At 42.2% G+C, this 19,605-nt stretch overlaps 1 protein-coding gene across 3 annotated transcripts; it reads left to right on the forward strand.

The window, feature by feature from the left end:
* The first annotated feature begins 1,925 nt into the window (after nucleotides 1–1,925).
* Nucleotides 1,926–18,305, forward strand: ccnb3 (cyclin B3). Of its 3 annotated transcripts, XR_012987744.1 has the most exons (15): nucleotides 1,926–2,078; nucleotides 2,565–2,679; nucleotides 2,853–2,933; nucleotides 3,018–3,077; nucleotides 3,504–3,610; nucleotides 4,007–4,205; nucleotides 4,534–4,611; nucleotides 4,881–4,979; nucleotides 7,320–7,412; nucleotides 7,573–7,710; nucleotides 9,593–9,748; nucleotides 13,956–14,105; nucleotides 14,392–14,522; nucleotides 17,789–17,915; nucleotides 18,041–18,305. XR_012987744.1 is itself a non-coding variant. In XM_076289638.1 (14 exons), exons 2-14 carry the CDS (start codon nucleotides 2,602–2,604, stop codon nucleotides 17,853–17,855), a joined length of 1,437 nt encoding a protein of 478 aa, XP_076145753.1. In that variant the 5' UTR covers nucleotides 1,926–2,078; nucleotides 2,565–2,601; the 3' UTR covers nucleotides 17,856–18,305. The 3 variants fall into 3 exon arrangements, 2 of the variants coding, with proteins under 2 accessions (XP_076145753.1, XP_076145754.1); XM_076289638.1 differs by having other exon boundaries at nucleotides 17,789–18,305; XM_076289639.1 differs by lacking the exon at nucleotides 3,018–3,077 and having other exon boundaries at nucleotides 1,930–2,078; nucleotides 17,789–18,305.
* Nucleotides 18,306–19,605: the final 1,300 nt, after the last annotated feature.

Raw genomic sequence — 19,605 nt, forward strand, 5'->3', positions numbered from 1 at the left:
CTTTACAAGGCCTGGACTGAAATGTCTTCCAAAACGTAACGCAATACATGTGAAACTTTATTTCTTTAGGTGGAAAAAAGATGCGCTGTGACCCGCCAAGAGAAATGATAAGACTTGATCGTCACTCACATATAATGCAGCAGTGTTGTCTCTGGAGTGGACACACATGTGAACTTCACAAGGTGGAGAGAGATGTTGTAGCCTCACCCTCCCTTAGCCCTGAAGCTGGCTGTAATATTAAGAACAGTACAGGAATGTGGAACGGATCAATAGAAAAACACACAAGCACAGTTTTCTTTGTATTCGTGACAGACAAGAGTGAGAACTCTATTTCACATGGTTATAAGCACTATATACGATATTGTGGCCTGTTTGATATTTTAAACTCATGCAGTGCCAACACTGATGAACTCACACTATCTTTAATTACATTATGGCTGCATATTTCAGTGACTCCGGAGTCAGGGTGTGAGCTACCCTAGACACTGATTCTCTGATCACTGCTGAGTTCAAGACTGTAAAAAGGTTGCAAAGTGTACAAATCAACGCAAACAGTGGTGCATTGAGCACTCTAGTTCCTGCAAGATCTCTGAAAAGGCCATTGTTTGTTTTCTTTTCAAACTTTTTTCTGAGCTTGATGAAATCAATATACTGTAGGTTTCATTTTCTTTTCAACTTTTCATTCTTGTATTTCATCTGTAAATTACTTTTAAGGTGGACTTTAGGCTAACTGCCTTTTTAATATGGCAGGTTTTGAATAGGTCTACATGTCGATGCTGGTGGGATACAGTAGCATAGCACCTCTGACACCCACGGGAAAAGACTGCCTCAAAAACCTGTTGCATATGTGCACGCACTTGCCAAACATGTCCTTCAATCAGGAAACCTTAGCAGAACATTTTCATTTTCAACTTGCCCCTGAGGGTGGCAGCTGGTATGTCTTAGTATGTGGCAGGTAAGCAAGGCTATTTTGGTCTGTTCAATAACAATTGAATGGCAATGTTTTGCACTGTTCATCATGCTCCGTGATCATGGACAGCCCATTAGATTTAACTCATTAAATAAATTGTGTAGGCCAGTATCAGGGATCTGTTCCAGTCTATATCAGATATCTCACCAGCTACAAATGCTACACTTGATGCGGACAAAGTGAGTGACAAAGTACTGGTTAATGTCCAGACATTTTCTTTTGCTGCATGGCCATGGTGCATAGTTTAAGAGGCACTCTACAGACTCTTGCATGAGGCTGTAGGCATATGTTCAGTAGGCCTACTTGGTTTACCTTCCTCTGCGGGATACACAGGCGAGCAGGGCTAACAGTGAACACCAATAAGGAAGCGGGATAACGCTATTTAAAGACCAACTTAACTTCCTGCATAAAGACAAAAGTAGAAGTGTGTGAAGGAAACTGTTATAGTTAGGATACATGTGGTAGCTTGAAAAATGTTTGCTACTTGCCTATGTTTGATGTCTGCAGAATAATATTGCCACTTCAGTTTTTTTAGAGATTAGCTATTTTTCAGTTATTCATTAACATTACTTTGTTGATATGAAGTTGAATCTCTAACAGGCAATCTGCCACATGAACAATGTTACACAGATCCACGTGTTCTAAACCAAAACTGAGATATGAGACTTTTCATGAGAGAAGGATCGATACTTTGATGATCTGAGCATACACCACATAAACGACACACAGTGAGAGAGCCGTTAAATTCAAATTAAATTCAGTCCAGTTTTGGTACACCACACCCCATTCGTCTTTGTTGTAGTAGCAGAGTGCTCCCCGATTATAAAAACAACTCTCAAATCCCGCTGCTATTGGTTGCTATGAAGTTTAAAAATTCGAGTGACCCCGCCCCTTAACAACGGCATCCCAGCCGACTGGCCATTGGTGCATTTGTGAGGCATTGTAGCCAATCAGCACAGAGAGGGCATGTTTTGGATTTTGCGAGAGCGCATTCATGTTTTCTGCAAAAAGCTCCAACCAGGATTCTGTCGGAAAAGAAAAGGCATTTATCTAAATGTTAAAGAGGCTATACATATTTGAACTCACTGGAGGAATTGCAGTGTAAACGGTAAGAGACAAATCCATATTATCAACTGAAGTGTTTTATTAGATTGTTGGTTTTGAATGAACCAAGAGTAACGCTAACGTTATCGCTCAGTGATTCACGTGAGTTGGGCATTTAACGCTGGATTTATCTTTATTAGATACTCTATTAACTTGTTAATAAGCATATTCATCAAGGATACAGATGCATTAACATAATTTTGGACCAGGTTTGACAGGATTAACTGGGAGAATTTCCCATCGAGACATTTGTTAGCGTTAACGTTACCGAGTAAACCGAGTTAACTTACCAAGCCTGAGTTCCTTTCAATGTCTTATTCTTAACGTCACAGAATGCTAGCTTATTCCCATCTATAGTTTACCGAGCAGAATTAGTGGATACTCTTTTCAGCGTCTGTATTCACGGTTAGCGATTCGCCAAACGTTTGTTTGTTGACTAATGTTAGAGATTCTTTGTATCCATTCAACGGTTGCCTCGATTTCCCCACAGGATCATATTTCTAACTGGAATACATCAGCTTGCAGATATGCCTTTTTCAAGGGGGAAGAAACCAGTTGCAATCAGCAAGATTCCCAAAATCCACTCGAAAGCAACAGAGAATCAGGTTGGTCCCCTCATCAAAACAGCATCTCTCCCCCAACCACCATCGAGTTGCATTCAATCCCCACAAAGGCTTTTTTACTTTGTATAAACTAGATATGAGCGATTTAAGCGTTTAGCCACTACTGACATTACCTTAGATTCTCACTGTTGTGTTTTGCCTTCCTTTGAATTTAGGAGGTGACTCAGGTCAAAAGGTCTTCCTCTCCACCGAAGGGTGCACCTAAGAAGAGAACAGCCTTCATCGACATAACCAATGTAAGCCCAATGTGTCCTTTATCAGGTCTGCTACAAATGTACATCACTGTGCATGTCTCACAATTACCCCTCTGCTCAAGCTAGGCCTTCTCTCAGTGTCTGTCCGATACTCATATCGATGAAGATGATGAGGTAGTCCAACGAGTAAGTGCTAGTGCATGTGGCTCGCAGCTTTTAACTAAGAGGTTTCCCATGAAAACAGTGAAATTTGGGCAAATTCACAACAATGCTTTACTTGGTTGATTTCATAATGAGGGTGTTGATCCCTGCACAATAGGGGTTGTGTGTGTGTGTGTGTGTGCACACTGTGAGCTACAGCTTCTGGAGGATTTTTGTTTTCTTCGAAGAGGATCTATTCCATCCCACTCGGTTACACACATACACACACAGACTCGCACACGTGCACACACCCCTACACACACCATAAGCACTAACAATTCTCTTGGCTGTCCCTCCTTTGTTGATGGGTGATGGTGATGGGTGTTTGTTTGAAGGTCAGTCTTAAAATCATGGCCTATCCAGCCCAGCTGAAGATTAAGACACGCTGAGTTTGTCTTGTTTTATTTTCAGGCACACAAGATCCAGAACAGCATCGTTGGCATCAAAAAGAAGGATGCTACCAAAAAGGCACAGGCAAAGCAGTCCTTGTCGGAAAGAAATCAAGCCAACTTGAAAAAGTAGGAATTCAATGTCTTATTTCCATTTTTCTTTATTTTATTTGCTGCTTGTTTGTACTGTCCAGATAGCAGTTCATTAGTTTGTTGTTGGCCTTAAGCCGGTGAAGTCAGGCTCCTGGCATTTTGTTGAATAAAGGAGCAAATGTGTAAATTAAAATGTATGCAACCTCCCCATCACATTTTCATCACCTCAACCTCCAAGTGATTGTAGTGATCAGCCAACTTGAACCACTATGGTTTGTTAGTGGTTCAAGAACCACTATGGTTTGTTAGCTTGGCTGATGTTTTTAATGTTCTTAAGCTGATGTCTATTATTTCACTTGCTTCTGTTAACTGTTCTGTTGCACATGTTCAAGTCTATGGCATTGAAATCTGTGTCCGTTCTGTCTGTTGCAGGACCCTGTCGGTGAGCTCCGAGGGCCATTTAGAGGAGATAAAGCAGGAGGTAAAACAAGAAATTAAGCAGGAAATAAAACCAGAGCTAGAACAAGAGACAAAACAGGAGGTAAAGCAGGAAAAGCCGCTGGCTGTGGAACCAGTGACCGAGCCTGCGTCCAGTGATGTCCCTCCAAGATCACCGCTTCAGCCTACAGAGGTAACTGCAAAGAGTTAGAACCAGATGGAGACCTAGATGAGGGCATGGCTGGTGTTTTAAGGGGGGGGGGGGGTGTTCTGGCTTGTTATCTAAGGGCCACTGGTTGTAGTGATTTTGGCTGTTAGCCTTTTAGTGCAATTTCAGGTTAAGGGGACCCTTTTTGGTGGTTTATGTCAAGCCTAAAATAGATTACAATGTTTTTGTCAGAGTTGTAGCTGAGGAGAATGTGTCGATTAATCTATATTTGCATACTATATGCTGCCATTCCCCATGTGAAAGTACGCTAGCACACGGTGCCACATCATGGCTAAATAGTTCTCGTTCCCAGGTAAAACCTGAGAAAGAAGAACCAGTGGAAGAGTCCTTTATCAAAGAACCAAAGCCCGCTCATCTGCTCCCTCCAGAGGTAATGTGTTTCCGTAGGGTGGTCTTTTTTAAACCCTAAAGTAACTTCATCTTGAGTTTTCTTAAAATCTAATTTTGAACAGAAGTAAGCCTTTCTGACCTCATCTTACCTGTGCCATTAATCTGTGGCCTCCAGTGATTTGTTTGTGTGTGTGTGTGTGTGTGTGTGTGTGTGTGTGTGTGTGTGTGTGTGTGTGTGTGTGTGTGTAAAGTGGTTATGGGCACAGTAAAAGATGTTAAAACCAGCTTGCCTGTTTGGATGTGATCTAGGTGCCTCCTGAGTTTGACATAGATTCTGCAAACCAAGATGACTGCACGCTGGCACCAGAGTACGCCAAAGAAATTTTCGACTACCTCAAGAAAAGAGAGGTGAGTTCTTTTTTCTTCTAAAAAAAGTCTGTTGAGACATAGGGGTGCGAGTTTGGCAGCGTATTTTGCAGAGAGTGCATGTGAAATCAGACACACGAAGTGGGCAGAGTCAAGCGGAAGTTAATTAATAAAAGATAGATGGGTAGATAGATAGATCGGAATTTAACACTGGTTGCATGTGATTGGTTTATTCAATTTCACTTCACTGGAGAAGTCTCGCCCATTTCAGTGTCCCCTCCTTGACCTAGCTTCCCGCTACCTATATCGCTGCTGAACTCGGGCCCAGGGTGTGATTTGTTTTTGTGTGTTTGTGGTGGGTGGTGCCGACTACATATCACCCGATGATTCACGGGGGAATACGCTGTGGCGTCTGTCGCCTTTACTGCATCGTATGACATTGCTTTTAGTTCAAAGGCACATATTAGGGGATATTAGTTCTGTAGTTTGAATGCAAAAAAGTCACGCTAAGCCTCAGTAAACGGTCAGCCACTATAGGAATGCTATTCTAAAAATGCAGTCTGCGATTCTACCTAAAGGTTGTTGAGATTTGAGTCAAAGTTGGCGGCCATATTGCAACGCATTTTGGGCACTTATCGGGCATCTATTTTTGGCAGAGCTGTGCATGCGCAAGGTTTCACGACACAAACGGAAAAACACATGATCGGTACGATGTATTCACAACATACCACATGATTGGCACGATGTATTCACAACATACCACATGATTGGCACGATGTATTCACAACATACCACATGATTGGCACGATGTATTCACAACATACCGCATGATTGGCACGATGTATTCACAACATACCGCATGATTGGCACGATGTATTCACAACATACCACATGATTGGCACGATGTATTCACATGTCAACTTTTGGCGGCGGAAAGGGCGGAATATGTGTAGACGACGGCCATGTTTGCGTTACGAACTAACCCCATACATTTCTATGGGGAATTCTGTCTCTCCTTATTAGAAAGTCTCTGTTTGAGTTCAAAGACAATCAAATTGACACCTTTCCTGTCTGTGCTTTTGAAGCAATGCAGTGACTGCAGGCTGGAATTGCGTATGGCTCCTCCGAAGCCATGTTTGATTCATTAAAGGCCTCTGCACATTGGTGCCGACAATGAGTGTGCCACACTCTGCTTTCAACATTCGATTACATCAGATTCCATTGTTTTCAATAGAACTCCGCACACCAGCGTCAAACTTTGCCACCACCGCCGTCATGTAGATTACGAGTCTGTTCTATTTTGTCCGCGCCGCTCAATAAAAATCCATTGTTTATCCAATGTTTGCCAAAATTTCAGCACTGATGTGCATGGCAAGTGACCACGCACTCAGTTGAGTAGTTTACAGAGCCTTGACTCTGTATGGACTCTGGAGAGGCATTGTGCTAATTTTTTGTTATGTTTTGCCGAACAAGAAGTCTATTGTAATGTATTACCTAACCTTCAAGCCTCTGTGAACATTTAGTCTCATTATACGCTTAGCGCTTGTGCCACACTGAAAAGAGGACAAGGAATGTTTTAAGGTGACTGTTGAAATTTTCATTGGATTAGCCTTTTCTGGCAAGTATGTTTAGGTTATTTGTATTAATGAACCCGTTCCATAAAACACAACCTCTCTCCCTCTCTCTGGAACCAAGCTGGCTCTGATGCCTTTCAGGGTTGTCTACTTCACTGTCTTTCTAAGCCTTCACTCAGCGAGCCATTTGATGCTGCCCTGAGACTGATCTGGTCTCAGTCCAGTCTGGTGATGCAGAAAGACGCCTCAGATAAATTTATACTAACGTCATGCCTGGAGAGTAGGAGGCCTTGTGGAGGCCATCTTTGTTCACAGAGCTTAAGTTTCACTAAAGCAGGTCCGTAGACGATACAAGCTTGGACTTGAGGTGCAGGAAGGCGAAGCGTTTTGGTCCTAACAATCCGTCAACAACACTAAACTATATTGAAAGAGACGTGGAGTTTTCTTTCTGAACTTGCAGACAGTTTGTTCTGAATGTTTTGGGGGAAATAAACATACAAGTTCAGAGTGACTCATTTTTTTGACCCCTAAGAGCAATATTTTCCACATGTTAGGATCTCATGACATCTCCTGTCATTGTATCATTCATTTAACTTATTTTTATGCAAGTAATTTAAAATGACCGTTTCCTTAGGCCTTGCAACGTCTGACCGAATCATCTGTCTCTAAGCCCTACACAGCACACGATGGCAAGTTAATTTAACAGATTGTTTCAAGATTGACCATTGGACCTCTCTCTCTCTCCCTCTCTTTCTTTCTTTCTTTCTTTCTTTCTTTCTTTCTTTCTTTCTCTCACTCTCATCAACAGGAAAAATTTGTCCTTGATGATTATTTGCCCGTGCAGCCAAGCATAACGGAGAACATCAGGGCCATTCTCGTGGACTGGATGGTGGAGGTCCAGGTATGCTGTGCTGCTATGCTTAACAAACACGTTGTTATTGTTTAAAGAAACACGTTATGATGTTGTTTCAACAAACATGTTATGATGTTGTTTTGTCGTTTAAAGAAATTATGAAATGTTATTGTTAAAACAACAACTACGTGTCTCTCTTGTCCCGTAGGAGAATTTTGAGCTGAACCACGAGACGCTCTACCTGGCGGTGAAGCTGACGGATCACTACCTGGCGGCCGCACCCTGCACTAGGGACCTGCTGCAGCTGATAGGCTCCACTGCCATGCTGATTGCCGCCAAATTCGAGGTGAGCCTGGCACCACCTGTCTTTGCCCAACACTGATGGGCCTCTTCCACCAACGGGGAACTGTCTACGAACTGGTTCGGTTCGTGCTCCGGATGTTGAGCCGTTTGGACCATTTTAACCCGAAATAAATCAGTTTGGAACCTGGAAAGTGGGTTCTAGCACTGGCACCATTTTTATTTTTTTGTTTTCTCTGTGAACCGGAGTGGGCGTGTTAGTCAACTGTTTATGCATAAAGGTTATGCATATGACTGTGTTGACGCATCCCTGGTTCGAATCAAATCTGGTGGAAATGCAGGCTGGTTCACTAGATAGCACCAGGATTCAAAGGATTCTGAGGTTCTCTGTTGGTTGAAAAATGCCCTGACTGCTCATAGTCATGCTAATTAGCTTAGCATAAACATTAAAGGGAAACTCCAGGTTTTTCTAAGCTGGGTCCTGTTTTCATAGCCGGAGTGAACCCAGACAAACCTGTTAGCAAATTTGAATTTGCTCTGCAAGTTGGTCTGGAAACGGTCCCATTGACGGCCGTTTCCGAACTTCCTGTTTTAGACTGCCAGGGGTGTAACCAGCAGTGAAATCAAACAGATCTTTCTTGTAAACAAAGGTTTTAAATGCAGTGGATTACTCAAAGGAAATACACATTCCTGGGTTTTTGGTGATTTGGAAATGACATCAGTGGGATCCTTTTCCTTTAAGATATTTTTGGGGTCTAAATCTTCACTGTGGATATAACAAACAAAATTGAGTAAAGTCAAGTATTGAGACAGAACATGAGAACCATCAGCTTTTAAAAGTGTATACCATGAAAGCCTACAGGCCTTTTTGGTATGCCTCGTTATTGCTTTTACTGCCCACTGATTATGCACCACTGTATGGGCAAATGCTCTTGTACTGCATGAGCAAACTTTACCTCTGATGCACACAGGAAAGCTGTAGTTCCATTTGGTCTGTGAGGTTAGGAACTCATAAATCATGTTGGTATTTTTAATTTAATAAAAACATTTTTCTTTGCAAATTGGCTTTCCCCCTCAGTGCCTAAAACAACAACCAGTACTTGATCATGCCAGACCTATTGAGATTTTATTGTAGTATTTGTCATTTTATGAGGGGAAAATGTAGCTGTTTGCAGGAGTCCAAAATGGTAGGCAGTGGACCAGAATCAGCCCTGTGCAGTCTCTCTCTGTTTCTCTCTCTCTCTCTCTCTCTCTCTGTGTTTCTCTTTCTCTCTATCTCTTTTCCACTCTCTCTGTCTCTTGCTCTCTCTTTTAATCTCTGTCACTCTTTCTGTCCCTCTCTCTCTGTCTCTCTCTATCTCTGTCTAGCTCTCGCTCTCTCTGTCTTTGGCTCTCTCTCTCTATCTCTTTGTCTAGCTCTCGCTCTCTCTGTCTTTGGCTCTCTCTCTCTCTATCTCTTTGTCTAGCTCTCACTCTCTCTGTCTTTGGCTCTCTCTCTCTCTCTCGCTGTCTCTCTGTCTCCCTCCTCTTTTTCATTTTTTTTCTCTCAAATGGTGTCCTGCGTGTCACACCTGTGGCACTGTGATAAAGTGCAGGCTTTGTGGCACTCCCCCTTTTTCACAGTGCAGGAGCAGAGCCAGTTTTGTCTGCAAAGGATTACAGTTTCTGGCCCAAATACACAGATTGTTATTATATGTGTATGTAGTAGGCCAGAATCTGACTCCAGTGCTGCCAGCCTATATAAACTGCTGGTTAGTAATTGGAGTAACCCGCTTTCCTCCATCACCCATTCAGCAGAGCCTGTACTGGAGAGTGTAAAATGGCATCTTAACTTCCTTTAACCCCCCAGAGCAGCACTTATTCCTCTATAAATGCTATAAATAAGAACACGTTTCTCTCTCTGTCTCTTCTTTCTCTCCCTCCATCAGGAGCGATGCCCGCCGTGTGTCGATGACTTCCTGTACATCTGTGATGACGCCTACAAGCGCCCTCAGCTTATCGCCATGGAGGCCAACATCCTGAAGGCACTCGACTTTGACATCAACATCCCCATCTCCTACCGCTTTCTCCGCCGCTTCGCCAAGGTAGTGTGTGTGTGTGTGTGTGTGTGTGTGTGTGTGTGTGTGTCTATACCAAGCAAGGTATGTCTGAGTGTATGGTCATGTGTGAGTGTGTGGCTATGTCCAGGGAGAGTGTGTGTTTGAGCGGATAAGAGTGGATGTAACCTTATGTTAGTGTATGTCTGTGCCAGTGATTGAGTGCTGTCTCTGTGTGTGTTTGTCATTGAGTGAGAGCTTGTGTGTGTCTGTGTGACCTCCTCATTCGCCTGCCCTACAACAATTCATTACTCTGCTGAAGATGAAATCATTGTAGCTGCACCTGGGTGGCAGAGTGGTGTGTGTGTGTGTGTGCGTGTGTGCGTGTGTGCGTGTGTGTGCGTGCGTGTGCGCACGCACCCAGGTGTTTGTTTCTGGGTTAGATGCTATGGGATGCTGTGTGAGTGCTTCCTCTGGCCTCTGGCTCCCATCCCAGCTCTCTCAACTGCTAATTAACTCAGACTGGGGCGATCAGTGTTTTTATGCAGTCTATGGTAGTTATGCACAAAAGCCATTGTGTTCCCATTTAAACCCAAAGCACTTCAGCGGTGCAGATCAATGTACGTTTGAGTGTGAATAAAACTGGGGCTTGTGTTTACACAATGATTAGCGTCTGTAGGCTCACTGTCTGTGAAGGTTAACTCCTCCGTATAGTAACACAATGGGCACTAATTTAAATGACTGAAAGTCACTAAATGACAAAGTCACTCAATGAGCAAAGTGTCTCGTGAATTAACTTAAGCTCCTGTGTTGCATTGTGGGAGTATGGAGCTGAATCACCAATGTGTGTGCTTAGGATCTTGCTCATGGAATTAAATTTGCAAATAGATTTTGCCACATTATTAAATTAAGTTAGCTTTTGTTAGACTTAAAGGTGCCATGTGTAAGAATTGAGGTAAAAATATCCAAAAAATGAGCTACACACATCAAAGGAATGAGAAGAAATAAGGGCGATGATGTCATTAAAAAAATGACAAGGTATAGTGCTGCAGTGATATCAACCTGAATTAGCATGCTAAATTACTAGCCACAGCCCGACAGGTGTCATAATACCAGTTTCGGCCATGGGAGGCGGTATGCGGGCAACATAACCGTCAGCCAAACTTCAATACACGTTTCTCGGTTGTTACTCTAGGGTAGACCAACTCACTTTCTGGAGGTATATACTGCCCCATCTTTTATGGAATGTGGAGTATGAATTGATTTTTTTGGCGGACATTAAACATGGCACCTTTAAGCCATTGCACTATGCCTGCCTTTTAAATTAGGGTCTTATGTAGGAATTTGTCAAGATCCAGAGCGCTTGTGACCTAGTTAGACCCATGTCCATTAGCCCTTACGTAAAACAACTACATTGTGTTGCTTTGAAGTGTGCAGAAGAAGGTGACTTACTGCAAGTTGACATCAATTCAGACTTTGTCATTATGTGTATATATATATATATATATATATATATATATAGTATACATATATTCTATTAGTGGTTCCATGTTGGTGGAATGAGTTGCCTAGTGCTCAGGCATATGTTCAACATGCACTTAGTTCATTAAGTGCTTCTTATGCGTTATGGTTTGCATAATATTGTTTTCCATTAGGCTGTTGATTAATTTGACATTGTTGTTTATTATTGATATTCTCCTTAATGTAGTCTTACCATGTTATTGTTATATTATTGATGGAATGGACATTATTGTTTATTATTGCTTTTTTTCCCTCATTTTCATTGTTTATTTCATTAGGCCAAGGATTCCCAAACTGTTCCCAAACGGTGGTACGCGAGCTGCCACTAGGGGGCACGCGAGATGAAAAGGGCAATGGCGGAAAGGAGTTAAAAATGATTAATTAATTAATACTCTAATTAATTCATAAATAATACATAATTTCGAATCAGATTATAATGATATGGAAATGTGAAATTAAAGGAAATCATTTGTAAACTCTATAATAGGGTATGTTTTCATTAAAAAATAAGCTACACACAATAGGCTACACGTGATTTCCTGCGGGCAGCCAGAATATCTAGCGCGTTAGTTTCGTTGACGTATAGGCTAGGTAGAAGGCTGAGTAAACATGGAAAACTGGCTAAAAACAGGGACACTGTCCAAAAGGCCTAATTAAAGCGATCGAAGAGGAGAAGCGAGAGAAACAGAGCAGGACACAGGTAACGATGGAATGGGATGGGGGGCAGACTATTGAAGGTGGAGATGGAGCGCAGGGGGATAAAAGAAAGAACGAGCCAGAAAAGACTGCGCGAAGAAAACGAAAGTATGATGAGGCATATAGGCCTAGGCTTCACATGGATTGGGAGACAGACTGCCCAAAGCCACAGTGCATGGTCTGCAGTGAGATGCTACCTAACCATACTAATGTGGTTCTCCACACTGTTTTTTTTAATGTGAGAGCTCATAGACCAGTTGCACATTTTGATTATGTTATCATGTAGGGTGGCTAATTAAACAACGATGCCTGGAATGCGTCAATAGAATGAGTTACTTTTTTATGTGTTGGATGGTGGGGGTACGCGAGCCGAGTCAGGATGTAGAAGGTGGTCCGCGGGGAAAAAAGTTTGGGAACCGCTGCATTAGGCTATTGTTTGAATTGACATTGTTGTTTATTATTGCTATTCTCCTTATTATAGTCTGACCAACATCTTCATTTGTTCCCTGTTAAATTTAAGTATTATATTGTTTTGTATTTGTATGTCGCTTTGGACAAAAGCGTAACCATAACCATATTATATGTTACAATATAAAACAATTCATTAATTATATTATATTATTATATATGATTATTATATTATAATATGGGGGTTGTGTGTTGCTAATGTGAAACAGAACAGCGTTTTGTGTGGTGCAGCGGACTTTCCATGGTCCGGTCCCATACCTCCAGACGTAGTAGGATGTTTAAATAAAGTGTTTTGCGTACAGTTTAAAAAAAGGCAATCCTGTCCAGGAAAAAAAATAAAACAGGATGGGAGTGTGACGCCTCAGAAGGCAGGGGAAATTCCCACAGTCCCCGACTCTGTGCCCTTGGGTGGAGCGGATGGGAGGTTTACCTCTTATTCTTCTTTTGGCTTGTTTTCTTTTGAAATTGAATGTAAATAAACTACACGTAAATATGTCGAAAATAGACCAACACTCGCAGGACAAGGTCACTACATGGTATCCCCCCCCCCCCCCCCCTTTGCTTAATGCTATGGTGGTACCTAACCTGAGAATGTATGGTGGAGAATGTATGGTGGATGTAATTGGTGTTCACCCTTGGGATGCAACCTTTAAAGGGACACCAGGCAACGTTTTCGTGTTAATTAATCATCTTCGTAAGTCGGTATATGGTTAAATGACTCATTACGGGGCGAATGAAGGCTCTCTCGCCCGCCCCTACTGCCTGTAGGAAGAATATCCCACTTGCAAGTTCGGTGTATCCTACCCGCCGAACTTCAGTCTCACAAAGTCTCAGACATCGCGAGAAGCAGGATCAGTTTACATCCTGCATTCCCAGCACAGAGGCAGGCTAACGAAACGCTAGCGATTGTTGCAAACATGTGTATAATGGCAGAGCTTGCGAATAAGCAGTGAAAACCCTTGATGGAAGATGCAAAGAAAAGGAAAAGAGCTTCAGACCGAGCGAGGGCTCGCACACGTATCGGCACGTACAGACGCTAGGGGGAGCTTCATAGAGAAAAAGCATCAGGCTTGCCTGGTATTCCTTTAAGGTATTGAGATGGTCTTGCAGTACTGTAAGCAATATGACACGAGTGGGAGTGGGGTTGGTGCCACGGCTGTAATTCAGCTGTAGGTACGAGGTCATCCTTCTATGATGACTCATAGAATGCCTCTCGTCCAATCAGAATGAATAGTTTGACTGGATCTAACGATCACATAATGTATAATAAAGGTATGCAGGCTGGTTTCAATCATCTCTGCACAGGACGATGAGCTCTGTTGAAAACTTTCCATTCATTGTTTGAGGTGTTGTCTGACGATCGTTAAATGTCTCTGTTCTTGTTCTTGAACTTGTTTGTCCCATGCAGCCTTCCTACAGATTAGTGTGTGTTGCTTTGGCTTTTCCAAAGCAGTTTTAATGCATCTTGTCTTAGATTTATTTGGATTGTTTGATGTCTTTCGCTTCAGTCGTAGCAGAATTGTTTTCTGCAACTCATCTAATGTGTGTGTGTGTGTGTGTGTGTCCTCAGTGTGTGGGGGCTAACATGGAGACGTTGACGCTGGCACGGTTTGTGTGTGAGCTGAGCCTGCAGGAGATGAGCTTTGTGAGTGTGAGAGGCTCCATCCTGGCCTGCGCATGCCTGCTCATCGCCCTGGTGACCAAGGACATCTGCGGATGGGTGAGTTTATACTGTCCCCTTTGGAGGACTCAGCGCGCACGCACACACACACACACACACACACACACACACACACACACTCTGTTTGGGAGCAGTGTCCATAGTGTTCTCTGTACTTTTTCATCTTATCACTTATCAGCACCTACAGGATTAATTTATGTCTGCATCTGACATTTACACACACGCGCACAGACACACACATACATGCGCAGACACACACAAACACACTCATGCATGTACCCACCCATCATCCCCTCTACCACCCCCCTCTTCTGTCGCCCCTTAGAGCCCCATCCTGGTGTTCCACTCTGGGTACAGCGTGGAGGAGGTGGCTCCGGTCGTGAGGAAGCTCCACGCCATGCTCAAGGGCCAGAGCGACAACAAGCTAGAGGCCGTCCGCAGCAAATACTCCCACCAGTAAGTTTCTGCACACACACACACACACACAAACCCACACATTATGCTGTGGCACAGTTTGCATAGGATTTGTTTTGGTATAATGGAATAATAATGTTTGTATATTTCCTCTCATGAGTTGAAGCATCCCACATAACATTATTAAATTATATATATATATGTAAGGGATAATGGACAACACGGCGTTCGGTTAACAGAAGTTAACGTCCGTTCGAGGTTTCGCTAACTACTTCTTTCCGCCACGCGACAAACTGGCATTACTACTTCTAAATGGATGGTTGCTATTTGCACAAGCAAAACAGCATAACAATTAGAACACTGACAGCATTAAGGGAAACAGTAACATGTAAGATGAAAAATATCTCTCAACAAATGTTTGTGTCTCTCTCTCTCTCTCTCTCTCTCTCTCTCTCTCTCTCTCTCTCTCTCTCTCTCTCTCTCTCTCTCTCTCTCTCGGTGCACGCGCACACAGACACAGACACACACATTTTGTGTATGCACTGCACAGCCTGAAAGACCTTAGCCATGCTGAGTCATATTCATGCTTGTTACTGGAGTGACTGCACTGTCGGTTTCTTAGTCAGTCATGACTGCACTGTTGGACTTCCTCCCTCGGTTTGTCAGGGTCAGTCATGACTGCACTGTCGGACTACCTCACTCGGTTTGTCAGGGTCAGTCATAACTGACGGGGCCACAGACGTACCAGCGCAGGCACTGACTCCGCAGTCCACCCTGCTCTACAGGCCTTTGGGTTTCTGTTAAAGGAGGTGTGTGTGTGTGTGTGTGTGTGTGTGTGTGTGTGTGTGTGTGTGTGTGTGTCTAATCACTGATCTCCATTCTGTGTACACTCACACACAGGCTTGGCTCTGGTTCTGTACAGTAAACGGTTGTATTCCAGTACACCTTTTTGTTTTTGTTGAATTATGCCAATTTTTTCCTGTCAGTTCTTTAGCCCTCCGTTCCATGTGTGTTTGTAGACACCCCTGGCTCTCAATGGTTAATTAAACATGGCTCAAGCCAAGCCCTTAAAGATGGACAGTTTAATACACCCCTAAATCTCATGTTTGTTCCTCTAAAGTAGACACATAGTTTTTTTTTTTTTTTTTTTCTCTTTCCATGATGAAATCCCCAATGGTTTAAGCGTAATATTACACCTTCCTTATTTTGGGAATTGGGATCTATCTGGCCCTGTCCCCTCTACACACACTGTTCAGCTGCTACTGCAGCGCGATACAATTTACACTTGAAATCGACTCAGGAATGGCATAGAAATGTCATTAGCCTACAGGGGTTCCTTGAAAAGTCATGGAAAAGTTTTGACATGTCAGTAAAAATGGAACCCTCAATGGGAATGTTGGAAAATGAACGTTCCAAAGAATATCTGGGTTCATTGAACTCAACATAGAATTTTAGAATCTTGAATTGTTGTGTAACAGAATCTTATGTTAGAATGTTCAAAAACCATCATGGATGGTTTCATGGACTGTGAAAAACACCAACATTGTAAGCAGGGTTCCTACGCAGTATGGAAAATCTGGAAAAGTATGGAATTTGATTTTAGTAATTTCCTGGTCTGGATAAGTATGGAAAAAAGAAACAAGGGTATGGAGAAATATTTGTGTTTCCAGACTATTGCATCTACAGTACTAATCACTTCACTCAGGTCATAATGAACCATTCCTACTGTTGTGTAGCTTAACTGTCAGTCCACATCATCAAGATACAATTGAATGGGGGTCCTCAGAAAAAAAATTCTCCCACAAGGGGACCCTGGTACCAAAACCAAATCGAGAACCCCTGTTCTATGCACGTGCCCTACACCATTGTGCACTGGTATGTTTGCGTAGCTCTGCTATTTTCGGCTAAAACACTGGTAGACTTTTTTGATTTTGTAAAAGATACCAAGACATGGATACTGCATTATCTGATAAACTGTTATTGCAAACAAATAATATTGTTTATGGTGATTTCTGAGGCCTCTGCCAGCAGTGCACTAGTCTCCAACATATCTAGGCTATGCTTGTATCTACAGAGAACTAAAAATGTGAGTGCACCTTCCAACACAGCACTTCCCCCAACGAAAAGTATCCAAGGGCTACCAAGTTAATAATAAACATACAGCTCTTCACAATGTTAGTAGAACGCTCCATTGACAGAAAAATGTACCGAGAAGTTTGAAAATTTGAGTATGGAAAAAGTATGGAATTTTGAAATGGAAAATGTGTAGGAACCCTGTGTAAGCTCATTTCAAAAGTGTGATTATAAAGCGTTTTCCGCTGGCAGGAAAGTGCTAACCAGCGTCTCTTGCTCCCACAGTGCTGTTTATTTTGAGGATGACCGCGTCACCGCCGCTATGGTGTGGTGAACTAGCATAGCCCCTTAGTGACAACACAAGCGCCGTTCTGAAATGTAATGACATTTTTAGACTCATTTTTAGCTTAGCCATACAAAAAAAAAAGAAAAAGGCAGCGTTCTGGAAAAAGACACATTACAGGTTCCAGCGCTTGGTGTCTGGGCGGCCACAAACGCTCGCTCCTCATCAGGAACCATTGAAGAAGAAGAAACGGCTGGCTTTGGGTGGAGTGGGGGTGTGTGGAAAGCCAAACACCCTAAAGGAAACCCCAAAGAACCCATGGAGCGCAACTAATGAAATGTTGGTTGTTTTCTGGGCTGACCAAACCTGATGTTCTGTTCATTACACATCCATTCCTCCAAAAAGCACTTTGTGTGTCAAATCTGGCTGCAATTTGAACAAATCAAATGGCACACTCGCGTTTTAAATTTTATGTGGCTCACAATAGCCCTGTATTATTCTGTCATCAATCAATACCTTTTTTCCCCTTTCCTTTTTTTGTGTTATGTTTTCATCGTGTTCGTCACTGCTTAACTGCTTCCAGCTGCATGTTCTTTCTTTTCTTTCTTTCTTTCTTTCTTTCCTTCTTTCCTTCCTTCCGTCCTTCCTTGTTTCCTTCCTTCCATGTTCCTCTTTGCTGGGACATTCCGACCCATTGCCTCTGAAATCTCGGATCAATCAGGTCTTGCGCTTGGCCATTTTTAGGAGTCCCATCCATCATTAACTTATTACACATCAGCTACAGATGGCTGTACTGAAGCCAGAGGGGTAGCATTGGGTGGAAGCTTATCATATCAGACTTTCTGTTTCTCTTCCCCCTTTAGATTGGTTTGTCTAAATGTCCTCTTGGTTGTTTTTGTTATTTGATTTGTTTGTTTGTTTATCTATTTGTGTGTATTTATTTTCTCTACAGAGTGTTCTTTGAGGTTGCAAAAATGCCACTTGTGAGTTTGGAGAAGCTGGAGCAGTTCCTGCAGTGATGCGGTGACTCCCCCATTCCAATGCTACAGGAGAGGACTTGTGGATCACACCCCAGCTTTGTAAAATAAATAAAACTCTATATTTATAATGTATATTGAAGCCATTTTAAAATAAAAAAAGCTTTTTTTTGTATATGTCTTGTGCTGATGTTGATATGCATTTGTTTTGTTTTTTTGTGTTTCAGAATACTAAATCCTAGTAAACTTGTAGGACGTGGAAAAAAATGTTACAGTGAGCTATTTTAAAAGATACTAGTGTGATGGAAAGTTGCTGTAATTATTCTAATAATTATCAAATGGTCGTTTCAAATAATATAATGTTCCTTTTGTTCTGTTTTGTCTTTTTATATGTTGTACAGTTGATCATGTTAACTCTAGTGTGAAAATTTTCCTGTTCGAGAAATAAACCAGTTTTTTTATGCATGTTTTAAAATTGGTTGTACTCTCAAAGTGTTGTGTGGTCGACTTAAACAACAAGTGTTCTGCTCAGCGGGAATAGGCTGTCCTTTTCTTCAGTTCCACAGTTTAACCAGAAGGTGGCAATGTAGTTACATGTTTACGATGAGGTCATAAAAACAGACAGGCTGTTAAAACCAAGTTGTAGTAGGTTATGTGACACCGTTGAAGGCCAAATGCTCTAGGTTAAGTGAGTATTTGTGACTGTGGCTATAGGCATTTTACAATGGTCAGGTCAGAGAGGGTTAAAGCGGAGCTAGTAATCAAGGATCTTTGGTCAGGTCTTGCATGATTAGACCCCACTTGCCCAAACTATCTTCCCTGTCTTCAGATAACACCTTACTATGGCATACCACAGTCACAGACTAGGCCTACCAAAGAAGTGGCTGATCCATCTTTTTAATCTTCCTATGTGATTGTATAGAATCAAGTTTTAAAGGGTTTTGTGTTTCTTTAGATTTAAAGAGAGAAGAGGGTGCTAAAAATCCACTCAAGGATTTGATAGGAATGGGGTTGGTTTTTAGGGAGCAAATTCCTTGCCAAAAACTCTGTTTGGGTCCTATGGGTGTCAGAGGCACCTTCATGCCAAATCTGTCCCTTATTAGCAGTAAATTGTTGATTCATTTCTCTCTTGTTTCATCAGTTGATGCTTGAGTTGTGAACATCTTTCATTGATTAACTGATGATTGCTTTGTCCATGCTCTACAGGCATTACGGAGTATCATCTTTGTAGGTCCAGGAGAAGCTTCTGAATGATCGTCTGGAGAAATCCAAATTTTCACGAAGTGAATATAGAGTCTGGAGACTCGACTGTTAAACGTTTGCATCACTTGCATCGTGACGGGCACTAACTTTGAAATTATTGGTCCAGCCTTTCCAATCACATTAGCTGCAGATCATTAGTCTTTTTGTCCTTCCTGCCTTCTGTCCAAACCCATCCTAATTATTTTTTGTGAAGGAACGATAGGAGGATGCAGGAATGAAGGAGAGACTGATGTGAGAAAAGAGATGACTTGCTCACTCACGCATTTTAAGAATTAGCCTAGCCCAGGGGTCGGCAACCTTTTTTGCCTGGAGAGCCACTTTTACCAAATGTATTACTTTTTTAATCTCAGAAGAGCCACATAAAGACGGTTACAAGAAAAAGTTTGGATATTTAACGTACAGTTACTTTCATTCAACAGAGGATTTTTAAATAGCCTACACAGTTTTAATGTGCAAGTAACTTGAAATGTAAAGTGGAATGGCAGAAGTAGGCTTCCCATGTAGGCTAAACACCCCCTATTTTTCCAGT

Source organism: Alosa pseudoharengus, unplaced genomic scaffold (genome assembly GCF_046254945.1).
Source record: "Alosa pseudoharengus isolate Yale_2024_CS ecotype anadromous, Long Island Sound unplaced genomic scaffold, YU_APseudo_1.1 YU_APseudo_1.1_scf_17, whole genome shotgun sequence".
In the NCBI taxonomy this organism is placed as follows: domain Eukaryota; kingdom Metazoa; phylum Chordata; class Actinopteri; order Clupeiformes; family Clupeidae; genus Alosa; species Alosa pseudoharengus.